Raw genomic sequence first — 22,304 nt, 5'->3', positions numbered from 1 at the left:
TAGCATGCCTGCAAAGCAGCAGAGGACGGCCCAAGTGCTAGGGCTTCTGCTAGGGAGACTTGAAGGAAGTTCCTGGTTCCTGCCATTTGGGAGGTATTCCAGAAAATCAAAGAGTTCTTTCTCTAACTTTCAACTAAATAAATTAAATCCTTTTTTAAAAATCTACAAATATTCATATAAACACACATGTATACACATATAACCTGGGCATTTTAAACCCCTGGTTTCCAAATTCTGAACTTAAAAAGTTTATGTGTCAAGAATAACCTAGAAAAATCTTAATGTAAAATGCAAATACCTTTGCAAGTCTTCTACAATCAAATCCAACACAGTTCTCATAATCAGAAGTGCAGTTGGTGAGGCAAGGTCACACAATTGAACACAAATACGCCGCAACATATGTTGAATGGGTTGGCAAGTTGTGCCAGAGAAAGAGCGAACTATTTCTTGGAGCAACTTTGCTTGAACATGAAGGTGCATGCTCCATAATTTTCGGGTGTTGAGTGCCACTGATATATCACGTGGCTCAATAACCTGTTAAAAAAGTATAATGTGTGTGTACATACATTTTTAATATTTACAGTCACAAAAACTTCAAGGAGAACTGTTGTAAAAAGAAGATCATCTCTACAGGCTTTTAACATCTGGTTTTCTATCACACAATTAAACATCTGGCTGAATTCAATGAGTCTAAAAATGTTGTTGTCAGGTCAGCAGTCAATTGAGCAAAGTCCATTGGTGGAGCAACTTGGTTGCTGGCATATCTCACACATGGTAAAGAGGGGAAAAAAGACTTAAAGTAATAGAAAAGCGTAAGTATACAACAGCACAAAACTCAATATAACACAAAAATTTATTTCAAATGTTACCCCCATTAACTCATCAATGAACAGCTAACTTCAGTTTTATCTCACCTTCATCCAGTTATTTTTAAGTCTTTTCTGGAAGAGGGGCATGAGTGCTTTTGTTTATTTTTAACAAAATCATTGGCTTTTAAAAAAGTATTACCGCAGTCATTTATAAGATGCATGTTATATGGAAGCGATACCTGAGTTGTTTGCATGGGCAATGGAAGAGGCAGCAGCTCTGAAAGAAGTATAAGTCCAGAAAAAAATCCTTCAGGAACTTTCAAGATCGAAGAAAGAACTTCTTTTAACATTAAAGACCAAGTATTATTGGCCAGGGTCTCTTCTGAGATAGTGAGTTTTTCGTTAACTCCTTGTGTGAAAGTCAGTAAAATGTCAATGATATCATTCTGAATTTTCTGTTCATCACTATCCAAACGACCTGAGAGGGGGATAGAGCACAGGAGCATGTGTAAAGTCACGAGTGCTGAAGGAACACGCATGTCCTTAAACTCAAAGGAGCCCCCTCGAAGGAGTTCCGTCAGCATCGTTTTAAGAAGAGTGAGTGTGCAGCGAGCCATTGAAATAGTCGTAACTCTGTGAAGGGTGGTCCCCATGTTGACATGCAGCCTCCAAGGCTGGGTCAGAATACTATTCAATTTCTGCAGAACTCGAATAAAGGTGTCCATTCCTTCAGCAGAAAAGAGCTGAATAACCGCAAGATTCCATTTCAGATCTTTCTGTTGACCTTTAGATTGGGGAAGGGGGAAAAAAACTAATTACTTATAAGTTAACAACTGCTTAAAAATTTTGAATATTTAATATGATATTTATTCTAGGATTAAATGGCAGTTCTTAAAATAGAGTAGTAGACAAAGTACCTTCTACAGGAGGTGGTGGACACGCCACATTACAGAGCACACGTAAGGCAGTGGTAAGGCCAACACCTTCCGGGGTCATCAAGTTATCAATATTCTTCAAAAATAAAAATTAGCAGAGATTTTAACTTCTCAGTATCCATCATATGGAAAGAAATTCCAGACATACATTACTTAAAAATATGAGTCTTAAAAAATTTAGCTACATGCTATATTTAGTAATATTTAGTTATATTTAGTAAGTACATTTAAAATACGACTAAGTGCCTGAGGCTAAAAATGTCCAACAAAAGCATTAGGTATTTGGCATACATTATACATGATACTACACGATATGTGATACTGTATAAATAAAAAGTCTGGGAGTCAGTACTATGGCCCAGAGAGTTAAGTCGCCACTCACAACACTAGTATCCCACATGGGACTGTGAGTTCAAGCACCAGCTGCTACGCTTCAAGTCAGCTCTCTGCTAATGCAGCTGGGAAGGCAATTGAAACTTGTTCCTTGCATCAGGTTTTGCAACCATTTGGGGAGTGAAACAATGGATAAAATATTTCTTTTTGCCTCTCCTTCACTCATTCTGCCTTTCAAGTAAAAACAACAACAAAATTTTAAACTCAATTGTAGAGTTTACGTACATTAAGAACTAAAAGAAAGGACAATTACGGAAATGCATTAGACTACATAGCTTTTTATTTTTTAAGACTGGTTGACTGATCTGGCATTGCACAGAGATCTTCCATCTACAGTTTCACTCCCCAAATGGTCACCAGGGCTGGGGCTAGAAGCGGGAGCTTCTTCTGGACCTCCACAAAGGAAGTACCCTAGGCCATCCTCCACTGATTTCCCAGACACATTAGCAGGGAGCTGGACTGGAAGCAAAGCAGCCAGAACACAAACCAGCACCCATATGTGATGCCAGTGTCACAGGCAGTGGCTTAACCCACTAGCCACAATGCTCAACTCCTCTATTCTAATTTATAAGCCTCAGAGCATAAATTTACAAAATAAAATACTCTTTCTCACTGTTCCCACTTCAGATTAGCTTTTCCTTTATTTATTTTTGTTACAGTTCCACAAATTACACAAGGCAGCAGGCAGCCATTCAGCAAAGTTTCAATCTTGTAGGATTAGTTGTGCATCTTGGAATTATAGCTACTTATAATCATAATTAATGAGGTAAAGACTTAAATAAAAATCAAAACTTCTTTATATGTGACTACACCACAGGAGGCAATTGTACTTGCAGGAAAGAATAAAAAGAGAAGATAAGGGCAGAGAAACCTAAGGCAAAGACCCTCAACAGCACTTCTTGCTATCTGGTCAGAACAGCAACAAATTAGACAATTTACATAAATTACTTCAACAATTCATACTATACACCATAATTCTAAGACAAAGATGGCATAGACACTCAGTCTTTCCCATTCCCATTCCCTATCTCTAGCTGTGACCCCACACATACACACAGGCTTGTATCCTCCATGAAAGAGACAATTTAAGGTCAATTCTACCCTGAAAACTTGTTATATATCCCTGAGTATCTTTTATTCTGCACATTAGATAAAGTAATCATTAACAACAACAAAAGAAAAGTGGACCAGCATTGTGACAGAGCAGGTAAAGTGGCCATCTGAGATACCAGAATCCCAGATGGTTCCAGATGGCCGCGGGTTCAACTCCTAGTCATTCCACTTACGATCCAATACCCTGCAAATGGCCTGGGAAAAGCAGTGGAGGATTGCTCAAGTGCCTTGGCCCCTGCCAACCACACAGTAGGCCCAGAAGAAACTAGCTTCTGGCTTCTGCCTTCCTCAGTCCTGGTCATTGTGGCCCTCTGGAGAGGAAGTGAACCAGTGCACAGAGGATTTCTGTCCCTCTCTCTCTGTGAACTCTTTCAAATAAGTAAATAAATCTTTGAAAAACAAAATACTTACAATAATTTTTTTCATCACAAACTATGTTTCATAACATCTATAAGTTGAAATTCATATTTCAACTCTCATGACTTATTTCAACTGAATATTTGACTATCCAAGTTAACAACAAAGAAAACTAGCCCCATTGCAAAAATTCAGAATTGGTCTAAGAATATTCATTTAAATAGTCTGAGTGAAATTCTACTGCACTAATACAAAGTTCAACTGAAAACTGTATGTTACATTACTGCTAACATTTAACCCTAAAACAATGTGTAAATGTTACCAGAATGATCAGTGAAATTATTTCCATTTCAGAGGAAAACTCAGACAAAATTCAGACAGGGTAATAACAGTACACATGGTTATTTACATGCATCTGGAGTTACATGCACAGAGAATCATTTTCATTTTATATCAACTTGCACATACAAAGTCTGATTAATCAAGTAAAGACATTGGATTTCTGCTTTATCTACATACTTGCTCTGATGCAGTTCACTACTCTACCAGGTAACTGCATGGATCCAAAACTCCGCTAAGTTTTGCTTACCTGCTTAACATACTCAATTAGGTTCGGGATGCAGTTAATTTCAAATCTAAGATTTTTCAGAGGTTCAAGCCACTTGCCAAGTTCTTAAAAACAAAAACAGTAATTTACAGTCTTCAAAAATAAGAGCCTTTATAATAAACAAAGTCAATTTTCTCCATTATCAGATCCATAATGATTTCAATAACTTAGGTTTTATAAAGCGATAGGGATGAACTTGTGTCTAGTTAAGTAAGGTTTAAACTGAAATATAAATGTACATCCACAGCACTGCTTGAGAAGTAAGAAATGCTGGAATGCCTGGGCCTAGAGCCCGGCTGTTTCCCATTCTATTTCCTGCTAAGAAGTAACCTGGAAGACAGCAACAATGGTTGCAGTACTTGGGTCCTACTAAACTGGATTGAGTTTTACACTCCCTATTTCGGCCTGACCCAAGCACGCTGCTGTAAGCTCTGGAGGAGTGAACCAGCAGATGCAATCTCTCTCTCGTCTCTTGCCTTTTAAATAAAATAAACATATTTTTAAAAGAAATTTACAGAGCTATATTAATTTAAAGTATTTTTATAATATTTACTCAGTGTTACCAAATTTCCTACATGATATGGTTAGAAACACAGGAACCAGGATTAAAACAAAAGTTGTGATTAGATACCTCAGACTTCTCCAGATGGCTTCTCTAAGCTCTGCCATGAACTTTGTTCAATATACATCTATATATACACTTAACTTCTTTATTCTCCAATTTTTAGCACAGCACAAATGTGATAAGCTACAAATGGATTTCTCTATCATACTTAGATAATAAAGTCCTTACAAATGCACAGAAAGCAAAACACACACAATGAACCTTTGAGTATCTCTAAAACGACTCTTCTATTTTATTTACAAACTGGAAATGAACATCAATTTTAACAGCTTTCCAGAAAAGGACATTTTAATATCTTCTGTGTATATTTTAAAATGGTTAATGGTTTGATAAAACATCTTCACAAAAGGCAATTTCAAAAAGTTAAAAACAATTTTAGTGGACACAATATCAAAACCTGATAAAGCACTAATTGCAGATATTCTAAAATGCTTTCCTTCACATATTATAAATGGTTACCATTGTAGCTTCAGGCCCCATACCTTGCAACTTGGCATTATTTTCATCTGCTTTACAAAGTTTCAACAGAGAAGCTGCATGTTGTTCTAGCATCTGGACATCGCTGGAAGACTGGACGACCACCAAAATCAGTATGCATGCGTAATTATAGGCTACTGACTTCTTAGACTTGGAATCGCTGAAACAAAACAAGGTCTTTTTAAGTTCTTGGTAAGGAAAGAATTTTTCAACAACAACTTTAAACATTTTTTTCTTCTTTGTTTTAAAAATATTGAGAAAATTTACAGTGAAACATGACTAACTTCCTAGTAACAAAAAGGCATTTTTATAGCTAATAGCCAATTGACCTGAAAGCACCACTTCTCTCTCTCCCTCTCTTTTTCTCACACACACACACATATATAAAAAGGCAGGCATTGAGACACAGTAAGTAAAACCACTACTTGGGACACCCATGATACCGGGGAGCCTGGAATTAAGTCACCCTGGGAAGCAGGTAGCAGCTCAAGCATTTAGGTCTCTCTACTACCCCACCACTCCATGGAAGACACAGAAGAAGCCTGAAGCTTCTAGCTTCAGCCTGGTTCAACCGTGGCTGTTTCAGGCATTTGGGGGGTAAACCAAGAGATGGGAAGATATCTTCCTCTCTTCTGCCTTTCAAACAAATTAATGAACCTCTTTACAAAGGATATAAAAAGGGACCTAGCACAGTAGCCTAGTGGCCAAAATCTGTGACTTGAACACATCGGGATCCCAAATGGGCACCGGTTCGTGACCCTGCTTCCCATCCCGCTCCCTGCCTATGGCCTGGGAAAGCTGTCGAGGATGGCCCAAAGCCTTGGGACGATCCGTGTGGGAGACCCAGAAGAAGCTCCTGGCTTTAGATTGGCTCAGCTTCAGCCATTGTGGCCACTTGCGGAATCAGTGATGGAAGATCTTCCTCTGTCTCTCCTCCTCTCTGTACATCTGACTTCCCAATAAAATAAATATTTTTTTAAAAAATCAAAGCATATAAAAAGGATACACTGATAATGGAAACTACATTAAAATCTATTTACAAATAATATTAGAAGAATCATGAAACAAAAAGTATACCACATTAACAATGAAAGACTAAGAAGCAGAGAATTGTGAAGTCAGGATAAACGGGACTAAACGTGACCGTCATCCTTCAGTATTCCTCTATAAAAATCAATAATATGGCTAAGCACACAAGTCACTGGTACTTGCCTTTCTTAGGCCTCCACTCCAAAAAATACCTGTCACTCAAGGAGTCATACCAAGTCTCCATAAGGGCAGTTCCCTGGATACCACTACCTTGTGTGATAAGAGCCAAGAAGAGGGACATGTCTTTTCATACACTAAAACCCTGTGCCCTACTGGGCAGGCTCTTCAAAACTATTATTTTTCTCAATTCCCCTCATCCAGCCAAAGCAGTTCTGAAACCAGAGCAACATGACCAGTTTACAAGGACACAGGACAGCAAGAGAGTCCTCACTACTCCTGTAGTACAGGCACTGTACCATAGCATTCCCCTCCACACAAATCAGAAGGGGTATTCTAGCTGCAATCTTTACAAACCCCACAGGAAAGCACAGGAAGGAAAAAAAGCTGCTCGAAGGTACAGTTCATCACTTTACAGCCATATCTGATATTTTAAAGATTTCTGTCATTCCTATCTATAATTACCAAGTTACGTGTCATATCAAAAGTAGATATGGTTTTTACTTTCAAAGCAAATCCTTCTTTTAACAAACTAGTCCATCAAGTGATCTAGCCTTCTAACACAATATTTTAAGTAAACAGAAAATTACCCTAAGGCTTCTTTGGAGTAGTACTCCATTAGCATAATTAGACTTTGAAGATTTTTCTCAAGGCTGAAAACATGGCCAACAGCTGAACGTCCCACAGGATTAAACGTAATCAAATACAGATTGTGAAGGGTTCCCAGGAGATCTGAATGGTCAGTTTCTTCACTGGTTGTACAACGCTGAAAGTGGCTGAACAGTTCTGTAATGCACTGTAATGTCTGTGTGGAGTCCTGAAGCCACAAGGCAAATGCATCATCTATAACACCATCAGACTGGAGTCCTTCTTCTTCATCTTGATCGTAAAGGTGACACAGTGCTCGAATCAACAGATTGGTTGCTTCGTATTCCGACATAAAAAAAAGAAGACCCTTTTGTGACTGTGCAAGAAACTTTAAAACATCTTTTGTAGCTTGCAGCACACCAGGGTGGGCACTTGTTACTGGAATTGACAGAAGCAAGGTAACCAACTCCAAGAAATGATGACTGTGAAGATACCTGCAAGAAAATTGACATGTGTCAAATCAGTGTAAGCTGTTCTTCATTTATATAAAAACTATTCCATAATACACATAATTCAGAAGGAAAAGTCTTAATTGTTAATTGATCCAACACTCCCAAATAGACATCAATGAATTTCTTTGGGCATCAGTTTCCTTATTTGCATAGATGTCTTTTTTTTTTTCCACCAGCAGGCCCTCTCAGGTTTGAAGTTCTTCTAAGATCAAATCTTAAACATTAATCAAATTTTAAAGAAAAAAGCAAAATACAAGAATATCTATACTTAAGAACAAAAGAGTTTCAAGGCAAAAGCCATAAAAACAGTCCTAATCAAGGTACCAATTCAGGGGCCAATGCTGTAACATAGCAGGTAAAACTGACATCAGCATCCCACATGAGTGCTGTTCCACTTCCAATCCAATTCCCTGCTAATGTGCCCGGCAAAGCAGCAGAAACATGGCCCAGGTGCTCGTGCTCCTGCTGCTATGACAAAGAACCAACTGCTGTGGCCACTGAGGAATGAGCTAGAAGATGGAAGATTCTCTTTCTCTCTCTTACTCTGCTTTTCAAATAAAAACAATTTTTTAAAAACGGATCAATTCAACAACATAACTGTGAATATAAATGTATTACCACCAGGGCACTTAATTTTATAAAACACACATGATGAAAAACCTAAGAGAGAAACAGCTTCAATAATCAAGATCAAATTCCTCAAAATCCTTTATTTCCTCTAGTCCCAATATCCAAAAGTACTTCTCAAAACACAGGCAGGGATGACGGTGGGCAATTTGTTAACCCTCAGCAACTATTTGAAGGTGTCCCCTCCTGCCTACACTATCTTCACTCACCCTTAGTATATGACTTCATCCATTTAATTAAAAATGGAATTATAAACAAGTTAATTCCTTTACTGCCTACAATAATACAAACTTGTATTTCTGCACTCAACAAGGTTTCCTTTATCTGACCCGAAGGCAATCACCCACAATTACTCTAGATCTCACCTATCACTGCTCCAGCAACTATGATTTCTTGCTCCTACAAATACTGTAATCTTCTCCTTCTCCACTAATGTTTTAAATTAGTCACTTTAGAAGTATGCCTAAGTCTATCCCATTCCTAAAAAACAAAAGCCTTCCTTTCGACGCAGTATCTCTTTCTAGCTGCTGCTGTCTTCTTACATTCCTTCTGAGCCAAGTTTCTGTAACAATGACAGCTCTCATATCCTCATTTCCCAGTGATTCTTTATCCCCATTTCTTCTCACTGCTTTAATAAACAGCTTTTGTCAAAGTCCAAATCGTAATATGTACTACAAAATTCATGACATGATTTCCTGTCTTTATCTTCTGAACCTCTCGGAACGTATTTGTCACAACAAACCTTTTACTGCTTCCTGACACTATTTTCTTCCTTGGTTCCCTTGACACTATTCTATCCATCTTGTCTTTCAATTTCATCCAAGTATCCCAAGTTTCCACACTACCCACCACTTACACATTACTGCTCCTCAAGCTTCCATCACTGACCCACTGGCCTTCTCCGACTAGTCTATGCAGGTTGTCAGAACCCATCTTGAAGGTTCACTTTGGACTTCTAAGGTTTTTCTTCTTCAAAGCTACTGAAGAGCACTCAGACCACAGGCAGAAGAAACTAAGAAGCACATGAAAAATCTAAAGCCCTTGGTGGACAGACAAGCTTCAGTCAAAGCAGCCAAGAGTTGGCAGACAAATATCCCAGCTGAGTGTTTCAATCATGTAAGTTAGAGATACTTCAACCAGTTCCTCAGAGCCCCTAGCGGATGGAGGCCCAGTTAGGCAAAGAAATAAAAAGTTCATGAACATCCTTTACTAGCTTTTCTCTTTCCCTCACTCTCTTTATGCGTAATTTACTTCTTAGGATAACCTTTCAAAACAAAGAATGAGCACCCAAGACTTTCACTCAAGTTATGCTTTTGGGGAACTCAAACTAAAACAAGACCGGGTAAGTTCAGTTGATAATAGTAATGAATACAGATTTCAAAAAAGGAACAGTACCTGATTTCCTATCAAATCCCAGATCAAGACAAAAGCTAACCACAGAAGAAATTAAATATTTAAAATGCCAATTTCCATTTTTACAATAGTTAGAAAATTATAGATAAGTTACTGGAAAAAAAAAAGGAAATCTCAAAAATTAAAACAAATTTCAAAACCCTTGGAGCAGACACTGTGGAGCAGGTAAAACCATCACTGGCGACGCCCACATGCCATATCAGGGTGGCTGGGTTCAAGCCCCCATGCTCCTGTGTTACAGCTTCCTGCTAACACAAACCCTGGGAGGCAACAGTTAATGGCTCAAGTACTTGGCTTTCTGTGTCTGATATGAGACCCAGATGAAGTACCAGGCCCTGGCTTCAGCCTGACCCAACCACAGCTACAGAAGGCAATAAGGGAGTGAACAAGCAGATATATATTTAAAATATAAAATTAATATCAAACACATAAAACTACTTCTAATGATTTGTGAAATACATTGTCCCAAAACAAACATATCTTACCTAAAGAGAACAGGATATGGATCATCCCTCTCTGGGGGTCCAGTAATCCGTGCCATTGTTGGGAAAGACTTAACAGGAGGCTGAATCATAGTATGAGGTGCGGTTTCCATTAAATGAAAGACTTCTTCAAGGAGATTAATAATCTTATCTATTTCACCCTCACTTATATTTGAAGATTCCAAAAGATCTATGTCCATAGACGCTTCTGCCTCATTTTCATATTCTGGGTTTGCTCTCTCCAGTCCAGTGTCTGCATCATGATCAGGTTCATTGTGGTTAGGAACAGACGATGTCTTCTCTGCTAAATGGTCACCAAGTCTTTTAATTTCAGACAAAATTTCATAGAAATGGCATTTCTGAAGAATAGCTGAGCCAGCAGTAACAACCCTCACAGTCTGATCTAAAAGTATTAGCTCTAGAAGTTTCTGGTAGCCGCTTTTTTCATTCTGCCTACCTCTTAAGAAAGCTTCCATTCCTTCTGTCATACTAATGACACTGTCCAAAGCTTTAAAGGCATTTAACTTAAGGGAAGATGAGACGTGATCAGCAAACAGGAGTTCAAACAATGCATTGATCACTCCTGCTTGTAGCAGTCCCATGACCCCTGGTGTTCCACATTCTGCTAGTGAGGACACTAACTTGGTCCCAGCTTTGAGCTGTCGGACATTTAAGGCAATGGGTTGGCGAAAGGCTACTTGTAAATTTAAAGCTTGCATGGTCCAGTCTACCAACTGGCCAAGAGAGTCTTGTGTCGTGTTTTTCAACTGCAAATAGCTTAATCCTTTTATTATTAAACTTGGAATTTCTTCCAAAGCAGTTACCCATTTTGCACCTCTGTCTTCCCGATACAAATCTAAGAGTTCAGTCAACTTCACCGAGGCTTCTATTGCTCCTGAATTTTCTTTATCTGTACCTTGATCCTTCATCCTACTGATTTCAATTTCAAACGTAGTCTTGTATGGACAGCTGAAGTGTAAGAGTGGTACAAGCTCCCTGTCATATGGGTCATATGTCATAGGAGGAACAGAAGCTAGATCTTCAGCAGTGTATTCAACATCAAAGTTCGGATACTTAAATGTTTCACGCTCCAGATCAGCAATTCCATCTTCATCACTCGAAATTTGTTCATAACCATCATCCCCTGAAAATCAGTTTGAATAGTATTTAAGCATTTTATCAGTGTTTTTCAATGTGTAATTCTGGTTTATAACAAATGTTACATAAAAATAAGTGAACATTAAGAATTAATGATTTCCTCAATTAAATAAACATGCTGCAACATTCTGTCAACAGTAATCAACATTTCATACACTCTCATAATATGGAAAAATCATATATCTGGAGTCCCTTGCGGTGGCCCAGTGGGTAAAGTATTCATCTCACATGTGCTGCTATCACTGGGTATGTCTGGATCAGGCCAAGGCACTCACCCATTTGTGAGACGTGGACTGGGGAAAAAAAACATTGCTTGACATCCACTGGTGCATGCAAAAGCTAGGGCTGTGGGGCATGGCTGGCTGAGCTAGGCCGTAGTACCCACTCATGAGTGTTGGAGCAGGAAGTAGGGCCATGTCAGGCTAGGCTGCAGCACCCACCAGAATGCAAGAGAACTGCATCTGGGAGTAGATTCTATATGGAAATTGTGAGCTCACCTCTAGGGAACTGCAGCACCTACCAGTTTATGTGGAGACTGGATGATGATGGGCTGAGCAGGGCTAGACCACAGAACTAACCTGACAGAAACCCACCTGACACTCAAGGAAGCTAGGGCCGAGAGGAGGCCAGGGGGTCAGGGTGCAGGACCAACCTAAACATACAAAGGCCAGACTGAGGCAGAGCATGCTAAGTATGGCTGCTGCACCTGCTGGCACAGGTGAGATCCAGGGCTAGAAGTGGCCAGGTAGGGGAACTTGACATAGCTCCCACTGGGAAGCACAAAAGCCAACACTCACCAGCAAGAGCTAAGACTAGGCAGGAAATGCTAGGCTACTCAAAACACTTGCCAGTATATGCAAGACACAGGGCTGGGAATGGACCAAGCAGGGAAACTCTGAGGACTTCCCTGCTGGACTGTAGCTCCCACTGGTGAGTGTGAGAGGCAAGACTGTATACAGACGAGGTTGGGCAAGGCTGCAGCACCTACTGGCATGTGTGTGGACTGGGTCTGGGGTTGGGCCAGACTGGTATAGGCTCCATCAACCACTGGCACTTACAAGACCCAGAATGGGTGTAGGACAGGCTGGGGGCTAGGACATGGCACTTGCTGGGTCACATGAGAGCCAGATCTGGTGAGACTCAGACTGGGTGCAGCCAGTCAGGCTGGGTTATAGTACTCACCAGTGAGTATCAAGGCTGGGGGCCAGCCATGACAATCTGGGGAGCAGCACCTACCAACACACGCAAGATTCATTTCTAGAAAGTGGGCCTGGTACAGGAACTTGGGGAACTCCCCTGCTATGCTGCTAATGCCACTCCCACTGGTGAGTGTGAGAGTCAGGGCTAGAAGCAGGCAAGACCAGACTGGGCAGCAACACCTCCTGGCATACGTGTGAGCTAGGTCTGGGTGCAGGCTAGGCAGGGTCAGTTAACAGTGCACAGTGGTAAGAGTGAGAGCCAGGACAAGGTACAGGGCCAAGCCAGACTGAATCACAAAAATCTCCAGTTAACTTGAAGGCTGGGCATGGGCCTGCTGGGCTAGGCTACCACACCCATTGGGGCACACAAGAGCAAAAATGGGTGCAGATGGTCCCGGCAGCATGGCCTAGCCGCTAAAATCCTTGCCTTGAACAAACCCGGGATCCCATAAGGGCGCCGGTTCTAATCCTGGCAGCTCCACTTCCCATCCAGCTCCCTGCTTGTGGCCTGGGAAAGTAGTCGAGGACGGCCCAATGCCTTGGGACCCTGCACCTGCATGGGAGACCCAGAAGAGGTTCCTGGCTCCTGGCTTCAGATTGACATAGCACCAGCCCGTTGCGCTCACTTGGGGAGTGAATCAATGGACGGAAGATCTTCCTTTCTGTCTCTCCTCCTCTCTATATATCTAACTTTGTAATAAAATAAATAAATCTTTAAAAAAAAAAAAAAGAATGGGGGCAGGCCAACCAAGCTAGGCTGCAGCACCAGAGCTGGCAGGTAGCAGGTGGCAGGACTGCGTGCAATCATGTCAGGCTGGACCACAGTATGCCCTGGGAGACACAAGATCAAGGACTGGAAGCATGCCTAGCAAGGGAACTATGAGCACTCCTCTACTGGGCTTTACCTTCTGCTAGTGAAAACAAGAACCAGGGCTGGAGGCCGGCCAGGCTGGACAGGGCAGGAGCACCTGCTGGCATAAGTGAGATCTGGGTCTAGGAGCAGGGTGGGGTGGGTTGAGTTAGGCCACAGCAGAGTCTACCACATGCAAAAACTGTGTCTGAGGATGGGCCTGGAGGTTATTGGAGGTCATCCCAACTAAGCTGCAGCACCTGCTGATATGTATGAAGACCGGATCTGTGGTGGGCTAACTGGGCTGGGGTGGAACTGACCAGGCAACTGCACCCACTGGCTGGTGCAGCTGGCAGAGCGAAGTTGGCACTGCACTAGATGGAATCAAGTCTGGGTCACCCCAGGCAAGGTTTCTTGGGGAACTCCCCAACTACCCTGCTAGACTTAGACCTTGGCCACAGGGAAAATTCACAGCATACATGGTACAACCTTAGAGAGCATGCGTCTTATGTTGAGACTGGGCCGCCTCAGCTGCTGATGCCTGTGCATCAGAGAGCATGCACAGATGCATAGGGGGGACATGACAGTCAGATATCTAGGCCAACAGAGTAAATCAAGTGTCTCGTCAGAGGACGGAAAGCAGAACAGATTTAACAATTCTCCTGGCCAAGCTTTGCAGCATATTTCAGGGTCTGTGGATGCAGTATGGAGGACCTGGTCAGCCAGTAGACCAAGGGAAGATTTTCTCAACCATGGAGCAACAAAGCTGACGTTGACTCAGAATTATCAAAACCACTCAAGGAAACCCTTGGAACACTCTTCCCACATCAGGATCTCGAAGGTAGCATCAAACAACTGACCCCAACCCCAGGAGATGATGCAGTTCAACAGCAAGGAGTGTCCCACTCTCCCACTTTCCCTGAAGACACAGGAGAGAAAAAAAAAAAAAAATGAAACAGTTGCCCCCACTCACCTTCCTTTATACCTGACCTTCCTCACCCTGATCAGCAGCCCACACAGGCATGCATCCCTCTCAACTATGTAGACAATCTTAAAAAATTTTTTTTAACAACAAAGAAAAAGAGCCAATAAACTTAAAGATCTTTCACTCAGTTTTTAAAAGAAAAATGAAGCTCAAGTAAATGACTATGCACACTATTACATGTCCTTAAACACTTAAGCATTTCACCTAACACCACTTAAAACACCACTTGACTGCGAAAACAGTCATCAGATCCCTAATAACCACGTATTTGCTATATGACCCTGCTTCCCTGACTAAAACTGATGGTAAATATTGTCGGAAGTCACACAGAATCTCTCCCACAGATGTTGAACATGAGAATTAGATACAGTCAAACAGATTAAAGCTGTGAGGTGAACACACAAAACTCAGCAGACACAGAATGAAAGAGACCCACAAATCAAAGAGAAGGAAATTACATTTCTTGTCATGTCTTGAAGCTAAGCTATAATCTGACTCTTGGGTTAACTAAAACCCATTTATCTTTGCATCTTTGGTCTCTGGCTCTTAAAACCAAAACATCCCAGTTCATATAACCCACCTTCACCTTCTTCATCCTCTTCTCCTTCCTCCTCATCTTCCTCTTCCTCCTCAGGAATACTGTCTACTGTTTGCCGATCATCCTCATCCTCATCCTCCTCGTCCTCTACATCCACATCATCTTCATCATCTTCTCCTTCTTCTTGCTGCTCCTCTTCTACTTCTCCTTCATCAGAATATTGCCCTTCCTGAGGACCAGAATTCCGGTCAGGAGAAATGGGCTCAAAGTAGTCCTCTCTGTGGGTAGCGTCCTCTTCTTTGTCACCAGATGCTGAAAAATTGACATCGGGAGCACAGATTACTTTAATGTATTAAATAACATACAGCAGAATACGACACTGCAAATATTTAATAGCATTTTACATAATATAGCTAACACCCTTAAAAAGAGCAGTACAATTGCTTGCTTTTAAAAAATATCTTCCTAGCATTCCAGAAAGTGAAGACTTGTTGCAGTATGTGTCTCTACTCCCAAACAAAATGAAAGCTCCCAAAGTTAAATGTACCTTAACAGTAAGATATTAGATTTTCTGCCTTTGCCTATACTTACTATGTTATAATACTCTTAAATAGCAGAAAGTTAAACCTGTAATGTTTTTCAGGAACTGTAAAACTGATAAATTAGGGGAAATAGAACGAAGGGAAAATGGCAAATGAAAAAGAGGAGGCAGAGGGAGGAATACCTATCCTGATAAATCCGTATCACGGAAAATAATTACAAACAATAAATAAAATTTAAAAAGAAAAAATGTCTGATTCTAAATTTTTTAAATAAATTAAAAACATTTTCATATTGTTGCCAGCATCATGGCATAGTAAGCTAAGCTTCTGGCTGAGACAATAGTATCCAATATGGGATGCCAGCACTTGAATGGTAAGGACTATCAGTTGAGTCATTGAGCCAGGCCGAAAATAACCTTTTTTTTTTAAATGTTTAAATGTCTTCATATGGTAAAAATTAATTAACTATTTTACATTCTAATACCACAAGCCAATCCTTTTCTTTTTCGCTATCAATTATACATTTTTTTAAATTTTCTAATTTATGTACGTACTATTTTTAAGTGATTGTCCTTTGTCCCTATCATTGTAGCACATTAAATACTAGCTTCAAAGCAATGCTGGCCTTGCTTCAAAAGCATCAAACCTTTGTGTTAACAGAAAAACAAAGGAAATATGCTCAGGAGTGAACAACAGCGATAATGCATTCATCAAGATATGATTACAGCATCCAATTCATATCTTTAATCAAAAGTGTCATTTTATCTTTCATCATGGAAGTGGGGGAGGAGGAGAAGCTCGAGCAATGACTATACCTGGCAAAGGCACAGGCTCATCGTCGTCATCATCAGGCGGAGGAGGTCCTGGAGGAGTCCTTGGTCCCCTTGGCTGTGGTCTTGGAGGGCTTCCATTAAACTGATCTTCTTTCTCCCCATCAGCTACAGGTTATTAGACACAGAAAACCACCTTTAACTTTTCGAATATAATGAAATGCAAACATCATAGAACACTTTTCATCAGCTGAATTTTCTTTCTTTTTTTTAAAGATTTATTTATTTTATTACAAAGTTCGATATATAGAGAGGAGGAGAGACAGAGAGGAAGATCTTCCATCCGAGGTTCACTCCACAAGTGAGCACAACGGCTGGTGCTGCACTGATCTGAAGCCAGGAACCTGGAACCTCTTCCGGGTCTCCCACGCAGGTGCAGGGTCCCAAAGCATTGGGCCATCCTCAACTTCTTTCCCAGGCCACAAGCAGGGAGCTGGATGGGAATTGGAGCTGCCGGGATTAGAACCGGTGACCATGTGGGATCCCGGTGCATTCAAGGCGAGGACTTTAGCAGCTAGGCCACCATGCCGGGCCCCCAGCTGAATTTTCTGTCTTCAAAATTTACTAATATACTTTCCTTCCCCAGTATCTTAACAAAATTTTGCTAATTAATAAATATTAGGGCCCAGAGGCGTGGCCTAGCTGCTAAAGTCCTCACCTTGAGCACGCCAGGATCCCAAATGGGCACCGGTTCTAATCCCGGCAGCTCTATTTCCCATCCAGCTCCCTGCTTGTGGTCTGGGAAAGCAGTCGAGGACAGCCCAATGCCTTGGGACCCTGCACCCACGTGGGAGACCCAGAAGAAGCTCCTGGCTCCTGGCTCCAGATCAGCGCAGCACCGGCTGTTGCGCTCACTTGGGAAGTGAATCAATGGACGGAAGATCTTCCTTTCTGTCTCTCCTCCTCTCTGTATATCTGACTTTGTAATAAAATAAATAAATATTTAAGATTAATTAATTAATATTAGGATAGAATGTCTGACTTTCAACAAAATTTTGCTAATTAATAAATATTAGGATAGAATTTCTGACTTTCCACCAATCAGAACAATGTAGGTGCTTAGGTACAATCCAGAGACATGAAGGCGAAACAAAGAGAAAGATCTTCCATCTGCTCGCTCACTCCCCAAGTAGTCATAACAGCCAGAGCTCAGCTGATCCAAAGCCAGGAGCTCAGAGCCTCTTCCGGGTCTCCCACATAGGTGCAGGATTCCAAGGCTTTGGGCCGTCATCAACTGTTCTGCCAGGCCACAGGCAGGGAGCTGGATGAGAATCAGGATTAGAATTGGCACCCATATGGGATCCTCAGTGTGCAAGTCAAGGATTTTAGCTGCTAAGTTAGCATGCCAGACCCATGAAGGTTTATTCTCACACAAAAACAAGTACATAAATGTCTAATTTTATTTTGTAATAGTCAAAAACTGGACACTACTGACACGTAAAAAGTTAAAACTATAAACACATTCCTATACTATGTAACAATACTCAGCAATCATAAAAACAATAAACTACAGGTCACAAACCAAAGCAAATAAACCTCAAAGAAAACTAAACTGACTATAAAAAATTCAGTCTCAAAGATGCTTAATACATGAGTCCATTTATTTAACATTTGTGAAATAAGACAGAGGTGGTGAACAAATGATGGGTAGAATGGGCACAGCTAAATAGGTAACAAAAGGAAATCTGGTGACAGTGTTAAATATCTTGAACATAATGATAGTCATGCAAGGCTACACATGACACAGAAGTGCACAGAGCCGCATACACACACACAAATGAGTCCATGTCCATCCGATGAATATGAACAAGTCCCACAAAATGCACAATTTTCAGCTAGAGGAGGCTAATGAGAGCACGGGGCTTGCTCACACATTTCTTTGTAATCTTCTGTGAGTCTATAATCACCACAAAATAAGAATTAAAACAAACACATGAAACTTCAGCCCAAGGAGCAACTTTAAGCAAGTTCCTAAGTTGAATACAATTTTTTGAGTAACCAGTAGGATGAGGGGATCTTCAAAAAATTCATGGTAAATTCACATGAAAAAAACTATTCATTTGCAATGCTTATACCAAAAATAACATATATTTTAATTCTACTTATTCACCAACTTTTTGAAGCCTACTAATACACAGAAGACATAGTGATAATATTACAAGGTCACAACTAGGTGAAAAAAAGACAACTAAGGGGTCAAGGTGTAGTATAACTGGCTAAGCAACCACCTGCATCACTGACACTCCACAGCTGCTCCACTACCAATCCAGGTCCTTGTTTATGCAACCTGGAAAGGCCATAAGATGGCCCAAGACACTGGACCTGGATGGAGTTCCAGGCTTCTGGCTTCGGCCTGGCCCAGCCCTGATCGTTGCAGTCACTGGGGCAGTGAACCAGAGGATGGATGACCTCTTTCTTTGTCTCTCCCTCTCTGTCATGCTGCCTTTCAAGTAAGAACATAATAATGACAGAAAATGAATTTACTTCAATTGTAACTTCAAAAACGTGTTCCTGAATTTCCTTATTTCAACTACATAAAATTATTAATAAAAGTCCAGCTGCCTGCCTCACAAAAGGAAAGCCATACAGATGTTGTGGCACAGCACGTTAAGCTGACACCTGGGACACTCACCCAAATCAGGCTCCAGTTTGAGTGTTAATTTCCTGGGAGGCAACAGATGACTGCCTGAATGTTTCTGTCCCTACCACTCCTGAGAGATATCAGAGGGAGTTCCTAGATTCTGACTGCAACTTGACTCAACTCTTGGTAACTGTAGAACACCTGGAGAGTGAACTAGTGGATACAAGGTCAATCCCTCTCCCACCATCTTTCAAATAAATAAATCTTTAAAAAATAAACAAAGTAGGAGCCAGCAATAAGGCACAAGATTAGCCAAACCTGTGCCAATTCCAGTTCCAGCTACTCCACTTCCAATCCAGCTCCCTGCTGATGCACCTAGGAAGGTAGCAGAAGATGGCCAAGTGCTTGGGCTCCTGTCACCCGTGTGAGACACCAGATGCAATTCCAGGCTCTTGGTTTCAGCCTGGACCAGTCCCAGCTGTTGCAGCCACTTGGAGAGTCAATCAGTGAAAGGAAGACCTTTCTCATCTTCAATTAACTTTCAGATAAATAGCTTTCAAATAAATAAATTATTAAAAATAGACAAAAACATAAATGAGAAGCTGATGTGGTGGCTCAATAGGCTAATCTCCCTGATTCACAGTGCCAGCGTTCCATATGGGCACCAGCTGTAGTTGTGGCTGCTCCATTTCAAATCCAGTTTCCTGCTTACAGCCTGGGAAAGCAGCGCAGAGTGGTTCAAGTCCTTGGGACCCTGCACCCATGTGGGAGACCCGAACAAGACACCAGGCTCCTGGCTTCAGATCAGCCCAATTCCAGCCATTCCAGCCATTGGGGAGGGAACCAGCAGACAGAAGCACTCTATCTCTCCCTCTCTCTGTAAAACTGCCTTTCAAATAAAAATGAATATGTCTTTAAAAAAACAAAAGTAAAGCAAGTGAAATACACTGAAAATCTCATTTTTCTTGTTTCAGTTAATAGAAAAATCTCAAAATGGGATAAATCTGCTTGGCTCAGATTTTCACATCTAAACAAATGTGCAATGCACTTCTGGGAGTGTGTGTGTGGGGGGGGATTAAATAACAATTATTTCAGAAAACGTAGCAACCTTCCTATTATTCTTTTAGAGATATTTTTAGAAAGAATCTTTTTGCAAGCCAGAGTACTCCCAACTGCTGATTCAACCCCTCAAATGGCTAGCTGGTATTGAAATTAGGCCAATGTCAAACCAGAAATTCAATACAGGTTTCCACTGGGTAGCAAGGACCCAATTATCTGAGCTACTATCTTCCATCTCCAGGATCTGCATTAACAGGAACTGGGAAATAACTGTGAGAGTAAACATAAATAGCCAATGACTTGCATGATCATTTAAAAACCCGCAGATCAATTTCAAACTTCTGATAGAGGGAGGTAGTTAAGACATCCACAGCCACACTTTGCATGTCACATCAAAGTGCCTAGATTCAATACTTGCCTTTGGCTCCTACTCCCACTTCCTGCTAATAAATAATAAACCCTGGAAAGCAAGAGTGACGGCTCAAGTAACTGGGTATCTGCTACCCAGGTGGGAGATCTCATGTAATCTCAGGCTTTAACTTAGCCTAGCTCCAGTTGTACCATCTGGGAGAGCAAACTAGCAGACAGGAATCCTTTCCACTATTTTTGTCTATTAAAACAATTTTTTTAAAGATTTATTTATTTTTAATACAAAGTCAGATATACAGAGAGGAGGAGAGACAGAGAGGAAGATCTTCCATTCACTCCACAAGTGAGCGCAACGGCCACTGCTGTGCCAATCTGAAGCCAGGAGCCAGGAGCTTCTTCTGGGTCTCCCACGTGGGTCCCAAGGCTTCGGGCCATCCTTGAATGCTTTCCCAGGCCACAAGCAGGGAGCTGGATGGGAAGTGGAGCTGCCGGGATTAGAACCAGTGTTCATATGGGATCCTGGCGTGTTCAAGGCGAGGACTTTAGCGGCTAGGCCACCATGCCAGGCCCCAAACAATTTTTTTTTAATGCTAAAAGCTCTCTAGAGGAAGAAAATGCACCCTTTCAACATAGAAAAGAATGAAAAGACCGTTATAGTGGTATGCAGCAATAGCATGTTATACAGATACCAGTGGTTCCAGTCTTGGTTGCTCCAATTCTGATCAGTCCTTTGCTAATGCACCTAGGAAAGCAGCAGCGTACAGCCTAAATGTTTGGGCACAATACTCACGAGGAAGATTTAAAATGAGCTCCTGCCTGCAAGCTGGCCCAGTTATTGCAGCCATCTGAGGAGTGAATCAGTAGATAAAAGCTCTTTCTGTGTGTGGTCTCTCCTTATCTCTCTGTAATTCTGCCTTTCAAATTAATTTTTTTTTTTAAAGTGGAAAACAGGTATCACATCTTAAGCAAGGTTCAAAAGGTAGAAAAGTTCTTTGAATTATCTTTTTCTCTTTAAACATTTATTTATTTGAAAGCGTGACAAAAAAAGAAGGAAAGAAATCATTCATCTGCTGGGTTACTCCCCAGATGCCTCCAACAACTAGGGTTGGGCTCTCCTGAAGCCAAGAGCTGCACAAAGGCAGGAAGCCAAGTACTGGAGTTATCACCTCCTGCCTTGAAGGCACATTAACAGACACAGCAGAAGCATGAGGTAGCCAAGTCAAGCACTCTGATGTGAGAAGTGGACACTGCAAGGAGGAGTTTAACCTTGCTGCACTGTGACACCTGCCCTTGAACTACCTTTCCATACCATATCAGACCTACATTTCATTGTTAAAACAAAACAAAATTCTCACCATGTTTTGGATTCCTTTTTAAACTTGGTTGTGGCTGGGGAGGTGGTGGAGGTGGAGGTGGAGGCGGAGGAGAGTCTCTGTCATGACTTATCACTCGATCCACTGACCCATATATTGCCAGTGTCAGACAATTGTACCAGCCTCGGAGCACCAGACCATCAGTATTCACCTGATTGTGAACAGGAAAAAGCATTGCAAATTATTTTAACATGCTGGAAGTATGTCGTTGCCAAATTAACTTAGGCTTCAACAAAGTCCTTAAATATAGGCTAAAAAGGCAAAAGCCAACATTGGTGAAATTCACCTATGGAAACAGCTTTCATACAGCCTTTCAAAGCCACCACAACTAAATTTGTCCTAAGACTACATCTCATTCCTTTAGTTGTACGTCAACCCTGTTGAAAGAGCACAAAATATACCTAGACTCCTGAGAGAATAGAAATGAGAATGAAAAAAAGGTGGGAGTTATCGCTAATTAATGACTTAATCTCCAATAACTACAAGAGTCACAAAAATGACAAAAACACAAATGGTGCCACAAACACGCAATTCATAAGATTGTGCAGCATTCTTCTTACATGGCCAAATCACAAACCCAAGTACACTTAATGAATACATATCGTGCTTTAGAAAAAAGGGATCCAGAGGCAGGATACACATTGTTTTAGTAAAGAAGCCTTTTCATTAAAAACAA

At 41.1% G+C, this 22,304-nt stretch overlaps 1 protein-coding gene across 2 annotated transcripts in view; it reads right to left on the bottom strand.

Annotated features, from left to right (window-relative positions):
- The window catches only part of VIRMA (vir like m6A methyltransferase associated), a 66,064-nt gene that overhangs the window by 18,999 nt on the left and 24,761 nt on the right, over positions 1 to 22,304 (bottom strand). For both annotated transcript variants that reach the window (XM_004597237.4, XM_058668789.1), the window contains exons 5-14: positions 21,611 to 21,779; positions 16,232 to 16,354; positions 14,917 to 15,186; positions 10,148 to 11,288; positions 7,113 to 7,604; positions 5,322 to 5,476; positions 4,197 to 4,279; positions 1,727 to 1,820; positions 1,049 to 1,593; positions 299 to 534 (exon numbers count right to left, since the gene is read on the bottom strand). In XM_004597237.4, coding sequence (XP_004597294.2) covers positions 299 to 534; positions 1,049 to 1,593; positions 1,727 to 1,820; positions 4,197 to 4,279; positions 5,322 to 5,476; positions 7,113 to 7,604; positions 10,148 to 11,288; positions 14,917 to 15,186; positions 16,232 to 16,354; positions 21,611 to 21,779 — 3,308 coding nt within the window. The remainder of the gene's footprint in view (positions 1 to 298; positions 535 to 1,048; positions 1,594 to 1,726; positions 1,821 to 4,196; positions 4,280 to 5,321; positions 5,477 to 7,112; positions 7,605 to 10,147; positions 11,289 to 14,916; positions 15,187 to 16,231; positions 16,355 to 21,610; positions 21,780 to 22,304) is intronic.

Source organism: Ochotona princeps, chromosome 9 (genome assembly GCF_030435755.1).
Source record: "Ochotona princeps isolate mOchPri1 chromosome 9, mOchPri1.hap1, whole genome shotgun sequence".
Classification (NCBI taxonomy): Eukaryota; Metazoa; Chordata; class Mammalia; order Lagomorpha; family Ochotonidae; genus Ochotona; species Ochotona princeps.
This window is presented reverse-complemented; position numbering and strand designations above follow the sequence as displayed.